The 17,627-nt window shown below is 48.0% G+C and overlaps 1 protein-coding gene across 1 annotated transcript in view; it reads right to left on the bottom strand.

Annotated features, from left to right (window-relative positions):
• The window catches only part of LOC141113852 (ABC-type organic anion transporter ABCA8-like), a 111,355-nt gene extending 93,856 nt beyond the window's left edge, over positions 1 to 17,499 (bottom strand). The window contains exon 1 of the mRNA XM_073607175.1: positions 16,034 to 17,499. Coding sequence (XP_073463276.1) covers positions 16,034 to 16,144 — 111 coding nt within the window. The 5' untranslated portion in view covers positions 16,145 to 17,499. The remainder of the gene's footprint in view (positions 1 to 16,033) is intronic.
• Positions 17,500 to 17,627: the final 128 nt, after the last annotated feature.

Genomic DNA, 17,627 nt, shown 5'->3' with positions numbered 1-17,627 from the left:
TCGGGAAGCGGAGGTGGCTTGGCATAGGTGATGGAGGACCTCGGTAGTGAAGGAGCCTGGGTCCGGTGCACGAGTTCTTTCTCTGGCGATTGGCAGAAGAGTTTAGGCATATACCTCTGACAGCCTCTAGGGGCATGAACGCCCCCCCCCCCTCTCCAAAACCCTACATAAACCCCGCCCACAGCTATCACAGACAGGTCAGAGCTAGAGATCTCCTTTACTACAGGGAATTACAGGTTAGAAAAGGGAGGAAAAAAATAATAAAAAATAATAATATATTGATGAATACAGAGATGTTTTACTTTATTTCTGTCATATCTGCCTATAGCTCAGCTGTACAGAGAACCTGTCACCAACTTGCAGGTAAAAGCACAGAAAATCCAGGTACTGTAAATGTTTACTTGCAGCGTTTTCCCTTTCCATAATTTATTTTTCTAATTGAATATCAGTGCATAGGAAATAAAATGTATAAATGTACATACACTCCCCAGCAGCTGGCAACACAATACCCCCCCCCCCCTGCCGGGCAGAAACAAAATATACAATATCAAACCAGCACTACAAAGACTGTTCAAAGATATCATGAAAGTCCATATAATGAGGTTATCTTTAATGTGGGTCTTTTTTTTACTCCATCTTTTTCTTCTCTTTCTCAAATCATAGTTTTGTCCAGCAAGAAAGCAGTGGAAAAAAAGAAAGAAGAAGATATATATATATATATATATATACACACATACACACACACACACACACCAGCCACTTTATTAGGTCCCCCTTGCTAGTAGCGGGTTGGACCCACTTTGGCCTTCATTCTTGGTGGCATAGATACAACAAGGTGTTGGAAACGTTCCTCATAGATTTTGCTCCATAGTGACATGATAACATCACACAGTTGCTGCAGATTTGTCGGCTGCACATCCATGATGGGAATCTCCCGTTTTTCACCACATCCCAAAGATGTTCCCACATCTCAGCTCTATTGGATGAGATGTGGTGAGTGTGGAGGCCATTGGAGTACAGGGACCTCATTGTCCAGTGGTGAGATGATTGGAGCTTTGTGACATGGTGCATTATCCTGCTGGAAGGAGCCATCAGAAGATGTAGTCATAAAGGGATGGACATGGTCAGCAACAATACTCAGGTAGGCCGTGGTGATTAAACCCCATCCCCCACACCATTACACCCCCACCACCAGCCTGAACCAGTGATATCCCATCCCCCCCACCATTACACCCCCACCACCAGCCTGAACCGGTGATACCCCATCCCCCACACCATTACACCCCCACCACCAGCCTGAACCGGTGATATCCCATCCCCCCCACCATTACACCCCCACCACCAGTCTGAACCGGTGATATCCCATCCCCCACACCATTACACCCCCACCACCAGCCTGAACCAGTGATATCCCATCCCCCACACCATTACACCCCCACCACCTGCCTGAACCAGTGATATCCCATACCCCACACCATTACACCCCCACCACCTGCCTGAACCGGTGATATCCCATCCCCCACACCATTACACCCCCACCACCTGCCTGAACCAGTGATATCCCATACCCCACACCATTACACCCCCACCACCTGCCTGAACCAGTGATATCCCATACCCCACACCATTACACCCCCACCACCTGCCTGAACCGGTGATATCCCATCCCCCACACCATTACACCCCCACCACCTGCCTGAACCAGTGATATCCCATACCCCACACCATTACACCCCCACCACCTGCCTGAACCAGTGATACCCCATCCCCCACACCATTACACCTCCACCACCAGCCTGAAACGGTGATATCCCATCCCCCACACCATTACACCCCCACCACCAGCCTGAACCGGTGATAGAAGGCAGGATGGATCCATGCGCCAAATTCTGACCCCACCATCTGAATGTTGCAGCTGAAATCCAGACTCATCAGACCAGGCAACGTTTCTCCAATCCTCTATTGTCCAATTTTGGTGATCCTGTGCCAATTGTAGCCTCAGTTTCCTATTCTTAGCTGACTGACAGGAGTGGCACCCGGCGTGGACATCTGCTGCTGTAGCCCATCTGCTTCAAAGTTCAATGCGTTGTGCATTCTGAGATGGTATTCTGCATACCTTGGTTGGTTTTTTGAGTTACTGTTGCCTTTCTATCATCTGGAACCAGTCTTCCCATTCTCCTCTGACATCAACAAGGCATTTTCCTCCACACAACTGCCACTCACTGGATATTTTCTCTTTTTCCCCACCATTCCCTGTAATCCCGGGAGATGGTTGTGTGTGAAAATCCCAGAAATACTCAGACCGGCCCATCTGGCACCAACCACCATGCCATGTTCACAGTCACTTCAATCCCCCTTTCTTCCCCATTCTGATGCTCAGTTTAAACTTCAGCAAGTCGTCTTTACCATGTCTAGATACTGAAATGCGTTGAGTTGCTGCCATGTAATTGGCTGATTAGCAATTTGTGTTACCAAGCAATTGAAAAGGTGTACCTAATAAAGTTATAAAGTAAATAAAGTATTGTGTTCACATTTAGGTGAAAAAAACCTGCACCTCAAACCCAGTGCTCTTCAGAGCAAACCATTCCTCCTCCTGCCATCCGCTCTCAACCGATAAGGGTAAAATCTTGCACATATGATATATTCTCCACCGAATACTTTCCACCAACTTCCTCACTCACCGATGATTTGAAAAAAATAAAAAAAATTGCTATAGTATTTTCTCCTTCAAGCAGTAATAGTATTCCATAAATATGTTCTTACAATATAAATGTATCTCATGGTGCAAAACATTGCTATGTGATGACCATCCATGAAGTGCCTGCAAACACTCCCGTTAGTATAGTGGACCCCAACGGACTCCAGAGCCCACGGATATTAAGGACTGTATAAGCACACTTTTTCGAATCCAATCTCTGCTGCTAATTTTTTTTGGTATCCCCCATATATAAATACAGTGGTAACCATGTAAAGAGATTCAAAGAAGGACCAAAGTGTAGTAACTCAAGCAATAAAACATTTATTTTCACCTCTATATGCTTAAATATGCAGGTAAAGCCATAAAACCATACAAACCCCAATTCCAAGATGGCCGCCCAGGCACTTTTGGTTCCGGTGTGGGTCTGACGTCACATGCCTAATGAAGATGTCCGACGAGGTTCCGAAAACGTTGGTCACATGCCTGACGAAGGAGTCCTGTGAGGCTCTGAATCATTGGTCACATGCCCGATTAAGGGTGTAGGTGGGATACCAACTTGCAAATGCGTTCCAAACTTGAGAGCTAGAGCCTTAAATAGGCTCTGCCTGATCCAAGATGGTTGCCAGAGTCACAAGAGGCAGCAGCAGCATCCAATTGAATGTTTCCCCAGTGGACTAGGAAACCATAGAGGAATTGTGTTCCTCCTGACTTCCTTTCCAAGGACTGTGCCACTGCAGAAGAGCGCCACCTGCAGTGGAGAAAGTAGACTGCACCTGCCTACAAGGGGTCCTCCGAGGCACCGAAACATTGGTCACATGCCTGATAAAGGGGTCCTGCAAGGCACCCAAACGTTGGTCACATGCCTGATGAAGAGGTCCTAAGAGGCTCCAAAATGTTGGTCACATGCCTAATAAAGGGGTCCTGCAAGGCTCCGAAACATTGGTCACATGCCTGATGAAGAGGTCCTATGAGGCTCCAAAACATGAGTCACATGCCTGATGAAGGGGTCCTGCGAGGCTCCGAAATGTTGGTCACATGCCTGATGAAGGGATCCTAATAGGCTCTGAAATGTTGGTCACATGCCTGATGAAGAGGTCCTAATAGGCTCCAAAACATGAGTCACATGCCTGATGAAGGGGTCCTGCGAGGCTCCGAAACGTTGGTCACATGCCTGATGAAGGGGTCCTGCAAGGCTCAAAAACATTGGTCATATACCTGATGAAGTGGTCATGCGAAGCTCTGAAACGTTGGTCACATGCCTGATGAAGGGGTCCTGCAAGGCTCAAAAACGGTGATGGGGTAGTATGGAGGAGGGGGTCCTGTGTAATGATGGTGTAGTACGGTGAAGGAGTCCTGTGTAATGATGGGGGTAGTATGGTGAAGGGGGTTCTGTGTAATGATGGGGGTAGTATGGTGAAGGAGTCCTGTGTAATGATGGGGGTAGTATGGTGAAGGGGGTTCTGTGTAATGATGGGGGTAGTATGGTGAAGGGGGTCCTGTGCAATGATGGGGGTAGTATGGTGAAGGGGGTCCTGTGTAATGATGGGGGTAAGGCAGAGATCTTGGATCCTCTGTCCGGTTGCCAGCGCTTCAGCTGGGGAAGTTCCTTGTAACTTCACAGATACTCCTGTTGGTGCTGGGCAGAGCACAGTGAAGTTTGGCCCTAATAACAGCTCTTCTTCTGCTGGAGGCTCACCAGGTTGTTCTTCCTCAGCAGAAAAGTCTATCAAATCCCCTGTCTCTGCAACTGGTGTCTGGGGATAAAGGTTCCCCATCTCCTCTCCGTGGAACCTAGAAGATGCTATCAGTGCTGGGCAGAGCATAGTGAAGTTTGGCCCTAATAACAGCTCTTCTTCTGCTGGAGGCTCACCAGGTTGTTCTTCCTCAGCAGAAAAGTCTATCAAATCCCCTGTCTCTGCAACTGTGTCTTGGGATAAAGGTTCACCATCTCCTGTCCCTGGAACCCAGAAGATGCTATCAGTGCTGGGCAGAGGTTAGCAGAGCTCTGCCCCGTTGTCAGCACTTCAGCTTTGGGGATAGCGATCTCCAGATTTTCCACTGCCGATTCTCTGGCATTCTGCTGGACAGGCACATTCCTCCATCCAAGATCATCCAATGCAGAAACAGGTTCATCAAGGTCAGTCAGCACTTGCTGCATCTACCATAAGACCTCCGCCTCCATAGCTGCGGGGGCAGGTTGGCAAAGCACACTGTTACTCTGCCACATTGTCAACTCTTCAGCCAGGATTTCAGAGTTGTCAACTGGTATTTCCTGATAGTCCCAGGCAAAGGGAGCCCCACACTGCTGCTGAGCGGAGTCTAGCAGCTGTCTCTAGGCCATCTCAAGCTCCCATTCCTGAACGGCCAGAAACTCCAAATCTTCCTGTGCCCAGTGCACTTCCGAGACATTCAGTCTTCGCTCTCTGTGCTCCATTATTTTCTCCAAATGCCACTCCCGATCACTCCCAAAGTCAGGGTCCCTGGACAGCCTCCAGTACAACAATCCCAGGCCATCGTAGTCAAAGCCTTCCATGGGGCTGTCATCCGCTGTCCACGGGCACACTTGGGCTATATACCACTGGAGGGCATTTCTGCCCGGATCAGCCTGCTTAACTCGGCTGTCCACTCCTGGTTCGGCTGTTCCCCCAATAACAGCATTCGCACTTCATACTGCGACCAGTACCTTACATGGATGGAGGGGAGAACTTTTCCCGGGTTTCGCTGCTCACGGGCTAGCGCTTCCTTCCAGAGTTCGCAGCGGATAGAATCAAACCATCCTAGCAGGACCTGCTCTGATACTGGTCCTCTGTGCTGTATCTGCATCTCTCGCAACCTCCTTCTGAATTCCTCTTCCATGGTGGCTGGTATCTGTACCTCTCCTCTCCTGCTACCTGGACCTTGGATCCAGGTGATGGTTTGGATGTATTCAAGGCAAGGAAGCACGATCCCACCATTCCCTCCACAGCTCTCAAATAAGTCTTTCAGCGTGGCTCTCCTGCAGGCTGGTTTGTAGTGTCCCAGTAACTGGAGAGCAAATCCCACGGCTGCCAACCAATGTAACGAGCCCCTTGCTCGCTCGGTTCCACTCTCCCGACACTCCTCTGCAGCTAAAGAATCAGATTGCAGACCTCAACATCTGATGGTTCGGTCATCTGAAGCTCCGGGATTAGAACTACAGCTATGTACCGTTCTAACCCAGTTGTGATAGCTCAGAAAAAACACCAGGCAGGCTGTATGTAAGTTCAACCAGGACTCTCCTTTATTGCAAAATACAGGCTCTTTTATACACTAAAAGAGGAGGTGCAGACCTCCTGCTCATATTACTCTAACAATACAGCTGTAACCTAATTAACCTAACATGAGCTAATTAACTAATCCCTTTAGACAGCCTAGATGACTCAGACGTGACCTTTAGGCCAGAGTGGCCGTCTTGTATCTCAGAGAACCCAATCCTACATTATCACAATAGCAGAGTTAATTAACACAAACAATGGGGATCTAATGACTCTTAGATCCCATACTAGAGACTTATTTACAATACACATTCTAGCAGGCAACAGGTGTCTGGAATTGACATCAGTGTCTTCTAACAGTATTTGTCCCAGCATTATGAATCAGCCACTATTTCTAATATGGCAAATCCAGGGTCCCCAGAGTCTGTGTGTCCTGGGGGACCAGGACCCGAATCCACAGTAATAACGCCTCAAGGGTCCCCAGGCATACAGCTCACAAAGAGCACCGTTCCCCCAAATGCCAGGGCCCACGATCGATTGGCAAGAGGCTAGCATACAGTCCCCTCCAAAAGTCTCTCTCCCGGCTAGGTCTGTCACATATGGTAAAGGGGGTCCTGTGTAATGATGGGGGTAGTATGGTGAATTGGGTCCTGTGTAATGATGGGGGTAGTATGGTGAATTAGGTCCTGTGTAATGATGGGGGTAGTATGGTGAAGAGGGTCCTGTGTAATGATGGGGGTAGTATGGTGAAGGGGGTCCTGTGTAATGATGGGGGTAGTATGGTGAAGGGGGTCCTGTGTAATGATGGGGGTAGTATGGTGAAGGGGGTCCTGTGTAATGATGGGAGTAGTATGGTGAAGGGGGTCTTGTGTAATGATGGGGGTAGTATGGTGAAGAGGGTCCTGTGTAATGATGGGGGTAGTATGGTGAAGAAGGTCCTGTGTAATGATGGGGGTAGTATGGTGAAGAGGGTCCTGTGTAATGGGGGTAGTATGGTGGAGAAGGTCCTGTGTAATGATGGGGGTGGTATGGTGAAGGGGGTCCTGTGTAATGATGGGGGTGGTATGGTAAAGGGGGTCCTGTGTAATGATGAGGGTAGTATGGTGAAGGGGGTCCTGTGTAATGATGGGGGTAGTATGGTGAAGGGGGTCCTGTGTAATGATGGGGGTAGTATGGTGAAGGGGGTCCTGTGTAATGATGGGGGTAGTATGGTGAAGGGGGTCCTGTGTAATGATGGGGGTAGTATGGTGAAGGGGGTCCTGTGTAATGATGGGGGTAGTATGGTGAAGGGGGTCCTGTGTAATGATGGGGTAGGATGGTGAAGGGGGTCCTGTGTAATGATGGGGGTAGGATGGTGAAGAAGGTTCTGTGTAATGATGGGGGTAGTATGGTGAAGAAGGTCCTGTGTAATGATGGGGGTAGTATGGTGAATGGGATCCTGTGTAATGATGGGGGTAGTATGGTGAAGGAGGTCCTGTGTAATGATGGGGGTAGTATGGTGAAGGAGGTCCTGTGTAATGATGGGGGTAGTATGGTGAAGGGGGTCCTGTGTAATGATGGAGGTAGTATGGTGAAGGGGGTCCTGTGTAATGATGGTGGTAGTATGGTGAAGGGGGTCCTGTGTAATGATGGGGGTAGTATGGTGAAGAAGGTCCTGTGTAATGATGGTGGTAGTATGGTGAAGAAGGTCCTGTGTAATGATGGGGGTAGTATGGTGAAGGGGGTCCTGTGTAATGATGGGGGTAGTATGGTGAAGGGGATCCTGTGTAATGATGGGGGTAGTATGGTGAAGGGGGTCCTGTGTAATGATGGGGGTAGTATGGTGAAGGGGGTCCTGTGTAATGATGGGGGTAGTATGGTGAAGGGGGTCCTGTGTAATGATGGGGGTAGTATGGTGAAGAAGGTCCTGTGTAATGATGGGGGTAGTATGGTGAAGGGGGTCCTGTGTAATGATGGTGGTAGTATGGTGAAGAAGGTCCTGTGTAATGATGGGGGTAGTATGGTGAAGGGGGTCCTGTGTAATGATGGGGGTAGTATGGTGAAGGGGGTCCTGTGTAATGATGGTGGTAGTATGGTGAAGAAGGTCCTGTGTAATGATGGGGGTAGTATGGTGAAGGGGGTCCTGTGTAATGATGGGGGTAGTATGGTGAAGGGGGTCCTGTGTAATGATGGGAGTAGTATGGTGAAGGGGGTCCTGTGTAATGATGGGGGTAGTATGGTGAAGGGGGTCCTGTGTAATGATGGGGGTAGTATGGTGAAGGGGGTCCTGTGTAATGATGGGGGTAGTATGGTGAAGGGGGTCCTGTGTAATGATGGGGGTAGTATGGTGAAGAAGGTCCTGTGTAATGATGGGGGTAGTATGGTGAAGGGGGTCCTGTGTAATGATGGGGGTAGTATGGTGAAGGGGGTCCTGTGTAATGATGGGGGTAGTATGGTGAAGGGGGTCCTGTGTAATGATGGGGGTAGTATGGTGAAGGGGGTCCTGTGTAATGATGGGGGTAGTATGGTGAAGGGGGTCCTGTGTAATGATGGGGGTAGTATGGTGAAGGGGGTCCTGTGTAATGATGGGGGTAGTATGGTGAAGAAGGTCCTGTGTAATGATGGGGGTAGTATGGTGAAGGGGGTCCTGTGTAATGATGGGGGTAGTATGGTGAAGGGGGTCCTGTGTAATGATGGGGGTAGTATGGTGAAGGGGGTCCTGTGTAATGATGGGGGTAGTATGGTGAAGGGGGTCCTGTGTAGGGATGAGCCGAACACCCCCCGGTTCGGTTCGCACCAGAACCCGCGAACGGACCGAAAGTTCGCACGAACGTTAGAACCCCATTGACGTCTATGGGACTCGAACGTTCGAAATCAAAAGTGCTCATTTTAAAGGCTAATTTGCATGGTATTGTCCTAAAAAGGGTTTGGGGACCCGGGTCCTACCCCAGGGGACATGTATCAATGCAAAAAAAACTTTTAAAAACGGCCGTTTTTTCGGGAGCAGTGATTTTAATGATGCTTAAATTTAAAAAAAAAAAAGTGAAATATTCCTTTAAATATCGTACCTGGGGGGTGTCTATAGTATGCCTGTAAAGTGACGCGTGTTTCCCATGTTTAGAACAGTCCCTGCACCAAATGTCATTTTTAAAGGAAAAAATCTCATTTAAAACTGCTTGCGGGTTTAATGTCATGTCGGGTCCTGGCAATATGGATGAAAATCAGTGAGACAAACGGCATGGGTACCCCCCAGTCCATTACCAGGCCCTTTGGGTCTTGTATGGATATTAAGGGGAACCCCGCACCCAAATTAAAATAAGGAAAGGTGTGGGGCCACCAGGCCCTATATACTCTGAACAGCAGTATACAGGCGGTGCAAACAAGACAGGGACTGTAGGTTTGTTGTTAAGTAGAATCTGTTTGTAATTTTGAACATTTTTAACGTGTTTAGCTCCAGCCAAAAAATCTTTTCTAAGCTTTTTGGAAAACATAGGGAAGGGTTATCACCCCTGTGACATTTGTTTTGCTGTCTTTCCTCCTCTTCAGAAGATTTCACCTCACTTTTTTGTCCCAATGAAAAATGTTTTTTGAAAATTTGGGTTTTTTTGTGGAACAAGGATTGGAAAGCATCAGTGGAAAGGAGAAATTGTTTTCCCATATTAACTCTTACAGGAGAGAATTTCCCTTCCTAGGGGTAGATTTCATCTCACTTCCTGTTGTCTCCTTCCGTTTGCAAGTAGGAGTCGTTTGTAAGTTAGATGTTTGAAAGTAGGGTCCTGCCCTATATACTCAGCAGAAATTTGGGCCTTAGGTGTTGCTGTGGCCACAACACTGTAAGCCCTCACAGGGCCCTGCTGTGAAATATTAGATCAAGAATTGTAATTACATGCCCCTGTTGAACAGGAGCTGAAAAATTAGGCCTTAGGCACTGGTGCCACAACACTGCAACCCCTCACAGACACTCTAGTTGGAACGCAGGAACGAGCCCTGCTGCAAAGTATTGCTTCAAAAATTGTAATTACACGCCCCTGTTAGACAGGGGCAGAAAAATTGGGCCTTAGGCACTGGTGCTGGTGCCACAACACTGCAACCCCTCACAGACACTCTAGTTGGAACGCAGGAACGAGCCCTGCTGCAAAGTATTGCATCAAAAATTGTAATTACCTGCCCCTGTTAGACAGGGGCAGAAAAATTGGGCCTTAGGCACTGGTGCTGGTGCCACAACACTGCAACCCCTCACAGACACTCTAGCTGGAACGCAGGAACGAGCCCTGCTGCAAAGTATTGCATCAAAAATTGTAATTACACGCCCCTGTTAGACAGGGGCAGAAAAATTGGGCCTTAGGCACTGGTGCTGGTGCCACAACACTGCAACCCCTCACAGACACTCTAGTTGGAATGCAGGAACGAGCCCTGCTGCAAAGTATTACATCAAAAATTGTAATTACACGCCCCTGTTAAACAGGGGCTGAAAAATTGTGCCTTAGGCACTGGTGGTGGCGCCCAGAACCAAAAATGTTCTTACAAGCTATCAGCGTGATGATTGAGGAGGAAGAGGATAATTACTCAGGGATAGTCACTCAGCATCAGCATAGGCAGTCTTTGAAGGGATCTGAGATTTCAAAAAAAATTATTCGGTTACATCAGCATCAGGTGCTTGGTAGCTGGTGGTGATCCAAGACTCATTCATTTTTATGAAGGTCAGCCGATCGACCGAGTCGGTGGACAGACGCACCCTGTGATCGGTTACCACGCCTCCAGCAGCACTGAATGTGCGTTCCGAAAGAACGCTGGATGCAGGACAGGCCAGTAGCTCAATTGCATACTGTGCAAGCTCTGGCCAGTGATCCATCCTCAAGACCCAGTAACCCAGAGGATTTTCGGTGGGAAAGGTGTCCAAGTCTGATCTTGCCCCTAGGTATTCCTGCACCATGTAAAACAGACGCTGGCGATGGTTGCTGGAACCGATCATACCTTGGGGCTGCGGACCAAAAAATTGTCTGAACGCATCGGTCAGACGGCCACCTTCTCCACCGCTCCTTCTTTGACTGACCGAAGCCTCAGCAACACGTTGTCCAGAAACAGGAGTTTGTAACCTCCCAGTCTCTGGGAACGCGTTGCACAGACCTTTCTGCAAGGCCTCCCGAAGATGTTTCATCCTCTGCTCCCTCTGCGATGGCAAGATAAGGTCCGCAACCTTACCCTTGTAACGTGGATCAAGGAGGGTTGCCAGCCAGTATTGGTCCTTCTCCTTGATACCACGAATACGAGGATCCTTACGCAGGCTTTGCAGGATCAGGGAGGCCATGCAGCGTAGGTTTGCTGAGGCATTCGGTCCGGAGTCCTCTGGGTCACTAAGAACAACATGGTCCGCAGCCACCTCCTCCCAGCCACGTACAAGTCCATGTGTTTCTTGGGACTGATCCCTTAAAGACTGCTGCTGATGCTGAGTGCCAGGCTCCACCTCCATACTGACACAATCTTCCTCCTCCTCCTCTTCCTCCTCGTCCTCTTCCTATGTGATCGGCGGGCACGCAGGAACACTGTCTGGATAAAGGGGGCCTTGAGAGCTAAGGAAGTCCTCCTCTTCCTGCCTCTGTTCTGCCTCAAGTGCCCTGTCCATTATTCCACGCAGCGTGTGCTCCAACAGGTGGACAAGGGGGACAGTGTCACTGATGCATGCACTGTCACTGCTCACCATCCTCGTGGCCTCCTCGAATGGTGACAGGACAGTGCATGCATCCCTGATCATGGCCCACTGGCGTGGGGAAAAAAAAACAAGCTCCCCTGACCCTGTCCTGGTGCCATAGTCGCACAGGTACTCATTGATGGCCCTCTGCTGCGTGTGCAGCCGCTGCAGCATGGCCAACGTTGAGTTCCACCTGGTGGGCATGTCACAGATTAGGCGGTTCTTGGGCAGGTTAAACTCCTTTTGGAGGTCCGTCAGCCGAGCACTGGCATTATATGACCGGCGGAAATGCACACAGACTTTCCTGGCCTGCCTCAGGACATCCTGTAAGCCCGGGTACCTGCCCAAGAACCGCTGCACCACCAAGTTAAGGACGTGAGCCAAACAGGGCACATGGGTCATTTGTCCCTGTCGGAGGGCAGAGAGGAGGTTGGTGCCATTGTCGCAAACCACCATTCCTGCCTTAAGTTGGCGTGGCGTCAACCACCTCTGAACCTGCCCCTGCAGAGCTGACAGAACCTCTGCCCCAGTGTGGCTCCTGTCCCCCAAGCACACCAGCTCAAGCACCGCATGGCATCTTTTGGCCTGCGTACTTGCGTAGCCCCTTGAACGCCTACGGAGCACCGCTGGTTCCGAGGAAGAGGCCATGGAGGAAGAAGAAGAGGAGGGGGTGGAGGAGAGAGGTGTGTCACAATCAGCATTTTGGAGGCGTGGTGGCGGAACAACCTCCAACACTACTGCACCTTGTCCTGCATCCTTCCCAGCTGCCAGCAGAGTCACCCAATGCGCCGTGAAACTTAGGTAACGTCCCTGTCCATGCCTGCTGGACCATGAGTCAGCGGTAATATGCACCTTACCGCTGACCGCCCTGTCCAGCGAGGCATGGACATTGCCTTCCACATGCCGGTAGAGAGCCGGAATCGCCTTCCGTGAGAAAAAGTGGCGTTTGGGTACCTGCCACTGAGGAACCGCACATTCCACAAACTCACGGAAGGGGGCAGAGTCTACCAACTGAAAAGGCAGCAGTTGAAGTGCTAGCAATTTTGCCAAGCTAGCATTCAACCGCTGGGCATGTGGATGGCTGGGAGCAAACTTCTTTCGGCGGTGCAGCAGCTGGGGCAGGGAAATTTGCCTGGTACAATCTGACGTCGGTGTACCAAAAGCAGATTGCCCACAAGTACTTGGCTGTGACACACCTAATTCTACACCTTCATTCCTCTCACTGCAGGTCTCAGAGAGGACTGAAGGTCTAGTGGGGTTGGAAATCTCAGCTGATGAGGAGCAAGGAGAGATCCTCTTTGTTCTTTGGTGTGGGTCTTTTAGATACGCTTGCCAACGAACTGCATGGCAGGTCAACATATGTCTGGTCAAGCATGTGGTACCCAAGCGGGAGATGTTTTGGCCACGCGAGATACGCTTGAGACATATGTTGCAAATAGCAGCGGTGCGATCTGATGCACTCATCTCAAAAAAGGCCCACACCAAAGAACTTTTTGAATAACGCGCAGAGACTGCAGCGCCCTGCACATGTGGAGCTTTGGGGTGTGATGCAGTCAATGTGCTGCCCTTAGGCTGGCCCCTGGAGGGCATCCTGCCTCGTTGGTGATGTGCCGCCTCCTCCTCCTCCTCCTCCTCCTCTCTCCTATCAGGCACCCACGTTGAGTCAGTGACCTCATCATCCCCTCCCTCCTCATCACTGGAGCAAACCTGGCAGTATGCTGCAGCAGGGGGAGCATGACTGCCAGATTGCTGTCCTTCTTGGGCACCCCCTCTGTCCGTGCTCATGTTACTGCCTTCATCGAGCTCAGTATCGTCATCAGAGCCTTCCAAACGCTGGGCATCCTCCTGGAGCATGTACCCAACACTGTGGTCAAACAGTTCGAGGGAATCCTCATGAGGACATGGTGGAGCTAGGGAAGGAGTCACTGATGACATTGAGCTGAGGGAAGAGGCCGCTGCTTTGCCAGACAAAGCACCCTGGGCATGGGTGAGAGAGGATGAGGAGGATGAGGACGGCTTGGTCATCCACTCGACCAAGTCTTCCGCATGTTGCGGCTCAACACGGCCAGCTGCCGAAAAAAAGGCCAAGCGTGTCCCATGGCCACGTGCTGATGAGGATGCACCGTCTCCACGACCAGCACTAGACACAGAGCCTGCTTGCCCTCTCTTATTGGCTTGTGACTGTCTGCCTCTCCTTCTTGGCCTTCCAGACATACTAATGGCCTGTAGCTGCACTAAGCTGGGATAGAACACCTGTAATTTTCTTCAAGTAGCTTTATATACTGTAACCAGACAAGCCTGCCTGTCAGTAGGAAGATAACAGGAACGGATCTAGCTGAACACTGTGAGCAGGACGCACTGTACTAAATGTAAATAGTCTAGCTGCCTGACCGTGGTACTAATAGGATCAAATAGAACACCTTTAATTTTCTTCAGGTAGCTTTATATACTGTAACCAGACAAGCCTGCCTGTCAGTAGGAATTTAACAGGAACGGATCTAGCTGAACACTGTGAGCAGGACGCACTGCACTAAATGTAAATAGTCTAGAAGATAACAGGAACGGATCTAGCTGAACACTGTGAGCAGGACGCACTGCACTAAATGTAAATAGTCTAGAAGATAACAGGAACGGATCTAGCTGAACACTGTGAGCAGGACGCACTGCACTAAATGTAAATAGTCTAGAAGATAACAGGAACGGATCTAGCTGAACACTGTGAGCAGGACGCACTGCACTAAATGTAAATAGTCTAGAAGATAACAGGAACGGATCTAGCTGAACACTGTGAGCAGGACGCACTGCACTAAATGTAAATAGCAGGAACAGATCTAGCTGAACACTGTGAGCAGGACGCACTGCACTAAATGTAAATAGTCTAGAAGATAACAGGAACGGATCTAGCTGAACACTGTGAGCAGGACGCACTGCACTAAATGTAAATAGCAGGAACGGATCTAGCTGAACACTGTGAGCAGGACGCACTGCACTAAATGTAAATAGCAGGAACGGATCTAGCTGAACACTGTGAGCAGGACGCACTGCACTAAATGTAAATAACAGGAACGGATCTAGCTGAACACTGTGAGCAGGACGCACTGCACTAAATGTAAATAGCAGGAACGGATCTAGCTGAACACTGTGAGCAGGACGCACTGCACTAAATGTAAATAGCAGGAACGGATCTAGCTGAACACTGTGAGCAGGACGCACTGCACTAAATGTAAATTGCAGGAACGGATCTAGCTGAACACTGTGAGCAGGACGCACTGCACTAAATGTAAATAGTCTAGAAGATAACAGGAACGGATCTAGCTGAACACTGTGAGCAGGACGCACTGCACTAAATGTAAATAGCAGGAACGGATCTAGCTGAACACTGTGAGCAGGACGCACTGCACTAAATGTAAATAGTCTAGATAGAAGATAACAGGAACGGATCTAGCTAAACTGAATACAGTGTATATATATATATGCAACACCTGGGATGCATATATATACACAATACACTGTAAGTGCAGCTAACTGACTGACTGTTCTGCCTAATCTATCTAACTCAAATCAAATGACACTGTCTGTCTCTCTCTCTCTCTATCTCTCAGCACACCGGAACACACACTACACAGGGCCGCCGTGCAGGCGGCCTTATATAGTGTGGGGTGTGTACTAAATCCCCTGAGCCATAATTGGCCAAAGCCACCCTGGCTTTGGCCATTTACAGCTCTCTCTACTGACGGCGCTGTGATTGGCCAAGCATGCGGGTCATAGTGCATGCTTGGCCAATCATCAGCCAGCAATGCACTGCGATGCCGCAGTGAATTATGGGCCGTGACGCGCCACACGAATTTAGCGCGAACGGCCCATAACGTTCGCAATTCTGCGAACGATCGAACAGCCGATGTTCGAGTCGAACATGGGTTCGACTCGAACACGAAGCTCATCCCTAGTCCTGTGTAATAATGGGAGTAGTATGGTGAAGGGGGTCCTGTGTAATGATGGGGGTAGTTTGGTGAAGAGGGTCACATGGGTGGGAAGTGGTGAGGGACAGAGACCAGAATGATATCCAGCAACTAGTGATAAAATATCTATCAGGCTTTGTTGTGTCTTCCTGTTCCGGTGACACCCTCACCATCATCTCTTGCTTTGTTGTCATTGAAACAGGAAGTAGAGGGAACTCTCACTAATATAGATATAGACAGGAAAAAAATGACTTGACAGAAGCTTTATGTTATCAGATCTACTGGAAGTAAAAACAGTTTTGATTGGAGAAGCCCGTTAAAGTGACCTTGTCAGTAAAATTAATGATCGGATAACAGATCTCCTTGCAAATTTATTGTATGGCAGGAAAGGTCAGCAACTTACAGTTTTCTGTCCTTATAGGGTTCCCCCCCCCCCCAACACCCACAGGATTGCCCCCAGTCACGGTTTACCTACCATCACTACATATTCCAGGCGCCTCCATTGTACCAGAATATTCTTCCGCAGCAGAGCAAAGGTCTGGTGGACGAGGCTCCCTGTCCTTCCGATCATCTGAAAAACAGACATCACCACTGATCACTTTGGAAATACTTGTTGTTGCTGTACATTTTTTGCTATTTTTGTATCTTTTTTGCTGTTTATTGTATCTTTTTGTTTTTTTGTTGTTTTTTTTTGTTGTTTTTTTTGGATGAAGTTGTCCCCCCTCCAGTAATCTGAAAAACAGACATCACCACTGATCACTTTGGAAAGACTCCTTGTTGTTTTTGTAACTTTTTTTGTCACTTTTGTATCTATTTTGTTGTTTTGTATTTTTTGGTGTTCTTTTAATCTTCTTATTGTTTTTTTTGTTTTGTTTTCTTTTAGCAAAGGTCTGCTGGATGACTGGCTTGTTTTTGTAACTTTTTTCTCATTTTATTTTTATTTAAACTTATTTAAACTTTATTTATTGTAATTTTTTGTACCTTTTTATTGTTTTTTTTTTTTTTATTTAGCAAAGGTCTAATGGACAAGACTGGCCTCCCTCCCGGCCCCCCCGGACATCTGAAAAACAGACATCAGCACTGATCACTTTGGAAATACTCTTTGTTGTTGTTTTTGTAACTTTGTCACTTTTGTATCTTTTTTTGTTGTTTATTGTATCTTTTTTTTTTTGTTTTTTGTTTTTAAATCTTATTATTGTTTTTTTTTTTTAGAAAAAGGTCTGCTGGACGAGGCTGACCTCCCTCCCTGTCCTTCCGGTCATCTGAAAAACAGACATCACCAATGATTACTTTGGAAATACTCCCTGTTGTTGTTTTTGTTAGGTTTGTATCTATTTTGCTGTTTAGTGCATTTTTTTGTTGTTTTTTTTTATTTGTATCTTTTTATTGTTTTTTTTTTTTTTAGAAAAGTTCTGCTGGACGAGGTTGGCCTCCCTCCCTGCCCCTCCAGTCATTTGAAAAACAGACATCACCAACGATCACTTTGGAAAACACTCCCTGTTGTTTTTGTATCTTTTTTGTTGTTGATGTTTTGTATCTTTTTCTTGTTTTTTTTTTTTTTGTTTTGTTTTATTTTGTATTCTGTTTAATGATCAATTTGAAAAAAAAATCGTTTTTGTATCTTTTTGTTGATGTTTTGTTGCATTTCGTTTAATGATCCTGAGCTGCTCTCCTATTCAATAATAAGTTCTGTACATTACATAACACTGCAATGTCACAAGGAATTTTACTTCAAAAAACAAAACATTCTCCAGAAAATGTAACAGATAACTTCCCGGGAATGTCACACGGATGAATGAATGAATGAATGAATAATTTGTAAAGCGCTACAAATTGCGAACTGAATCGCCTCAAGGCGCTAGATGTATTCTCTGTAGCCAGCTTCTAGAAAAGGAAGGTCTTTAGTTTTTTCCTGAAGGCCTGGTGGTTTTCTTCCATGCGGAGGTTGGTTGGGAGAGCATTCCATAGTCGAGGTCCTTGGACTGCAAATCTACGTTCTCCTTTAGCTTTGTAGCGGTATTTGGGAATGAGGAGGAGGTTTTGGTTAGCTGATCGAAGACTGCGATTCG

Source organism: Aquarana catesbeiana, linkage group LG12 (assembly GCF_042186555.1).
Source record: "Aquarana catesbeiana isolate 2022-GZ linkage group LG12, ASM4218655v1, whole genome shotgun sequence".
Classification (NCBI taxonomy): Eukaryota; Metazoa; Chordata; class Amphibia; order Anura; family Ranidae; genus Aquarana; species Aquarana catesbeiana.
This window is presented reverse-complemented; position numbering and strand designations above follow the sequence as displayed.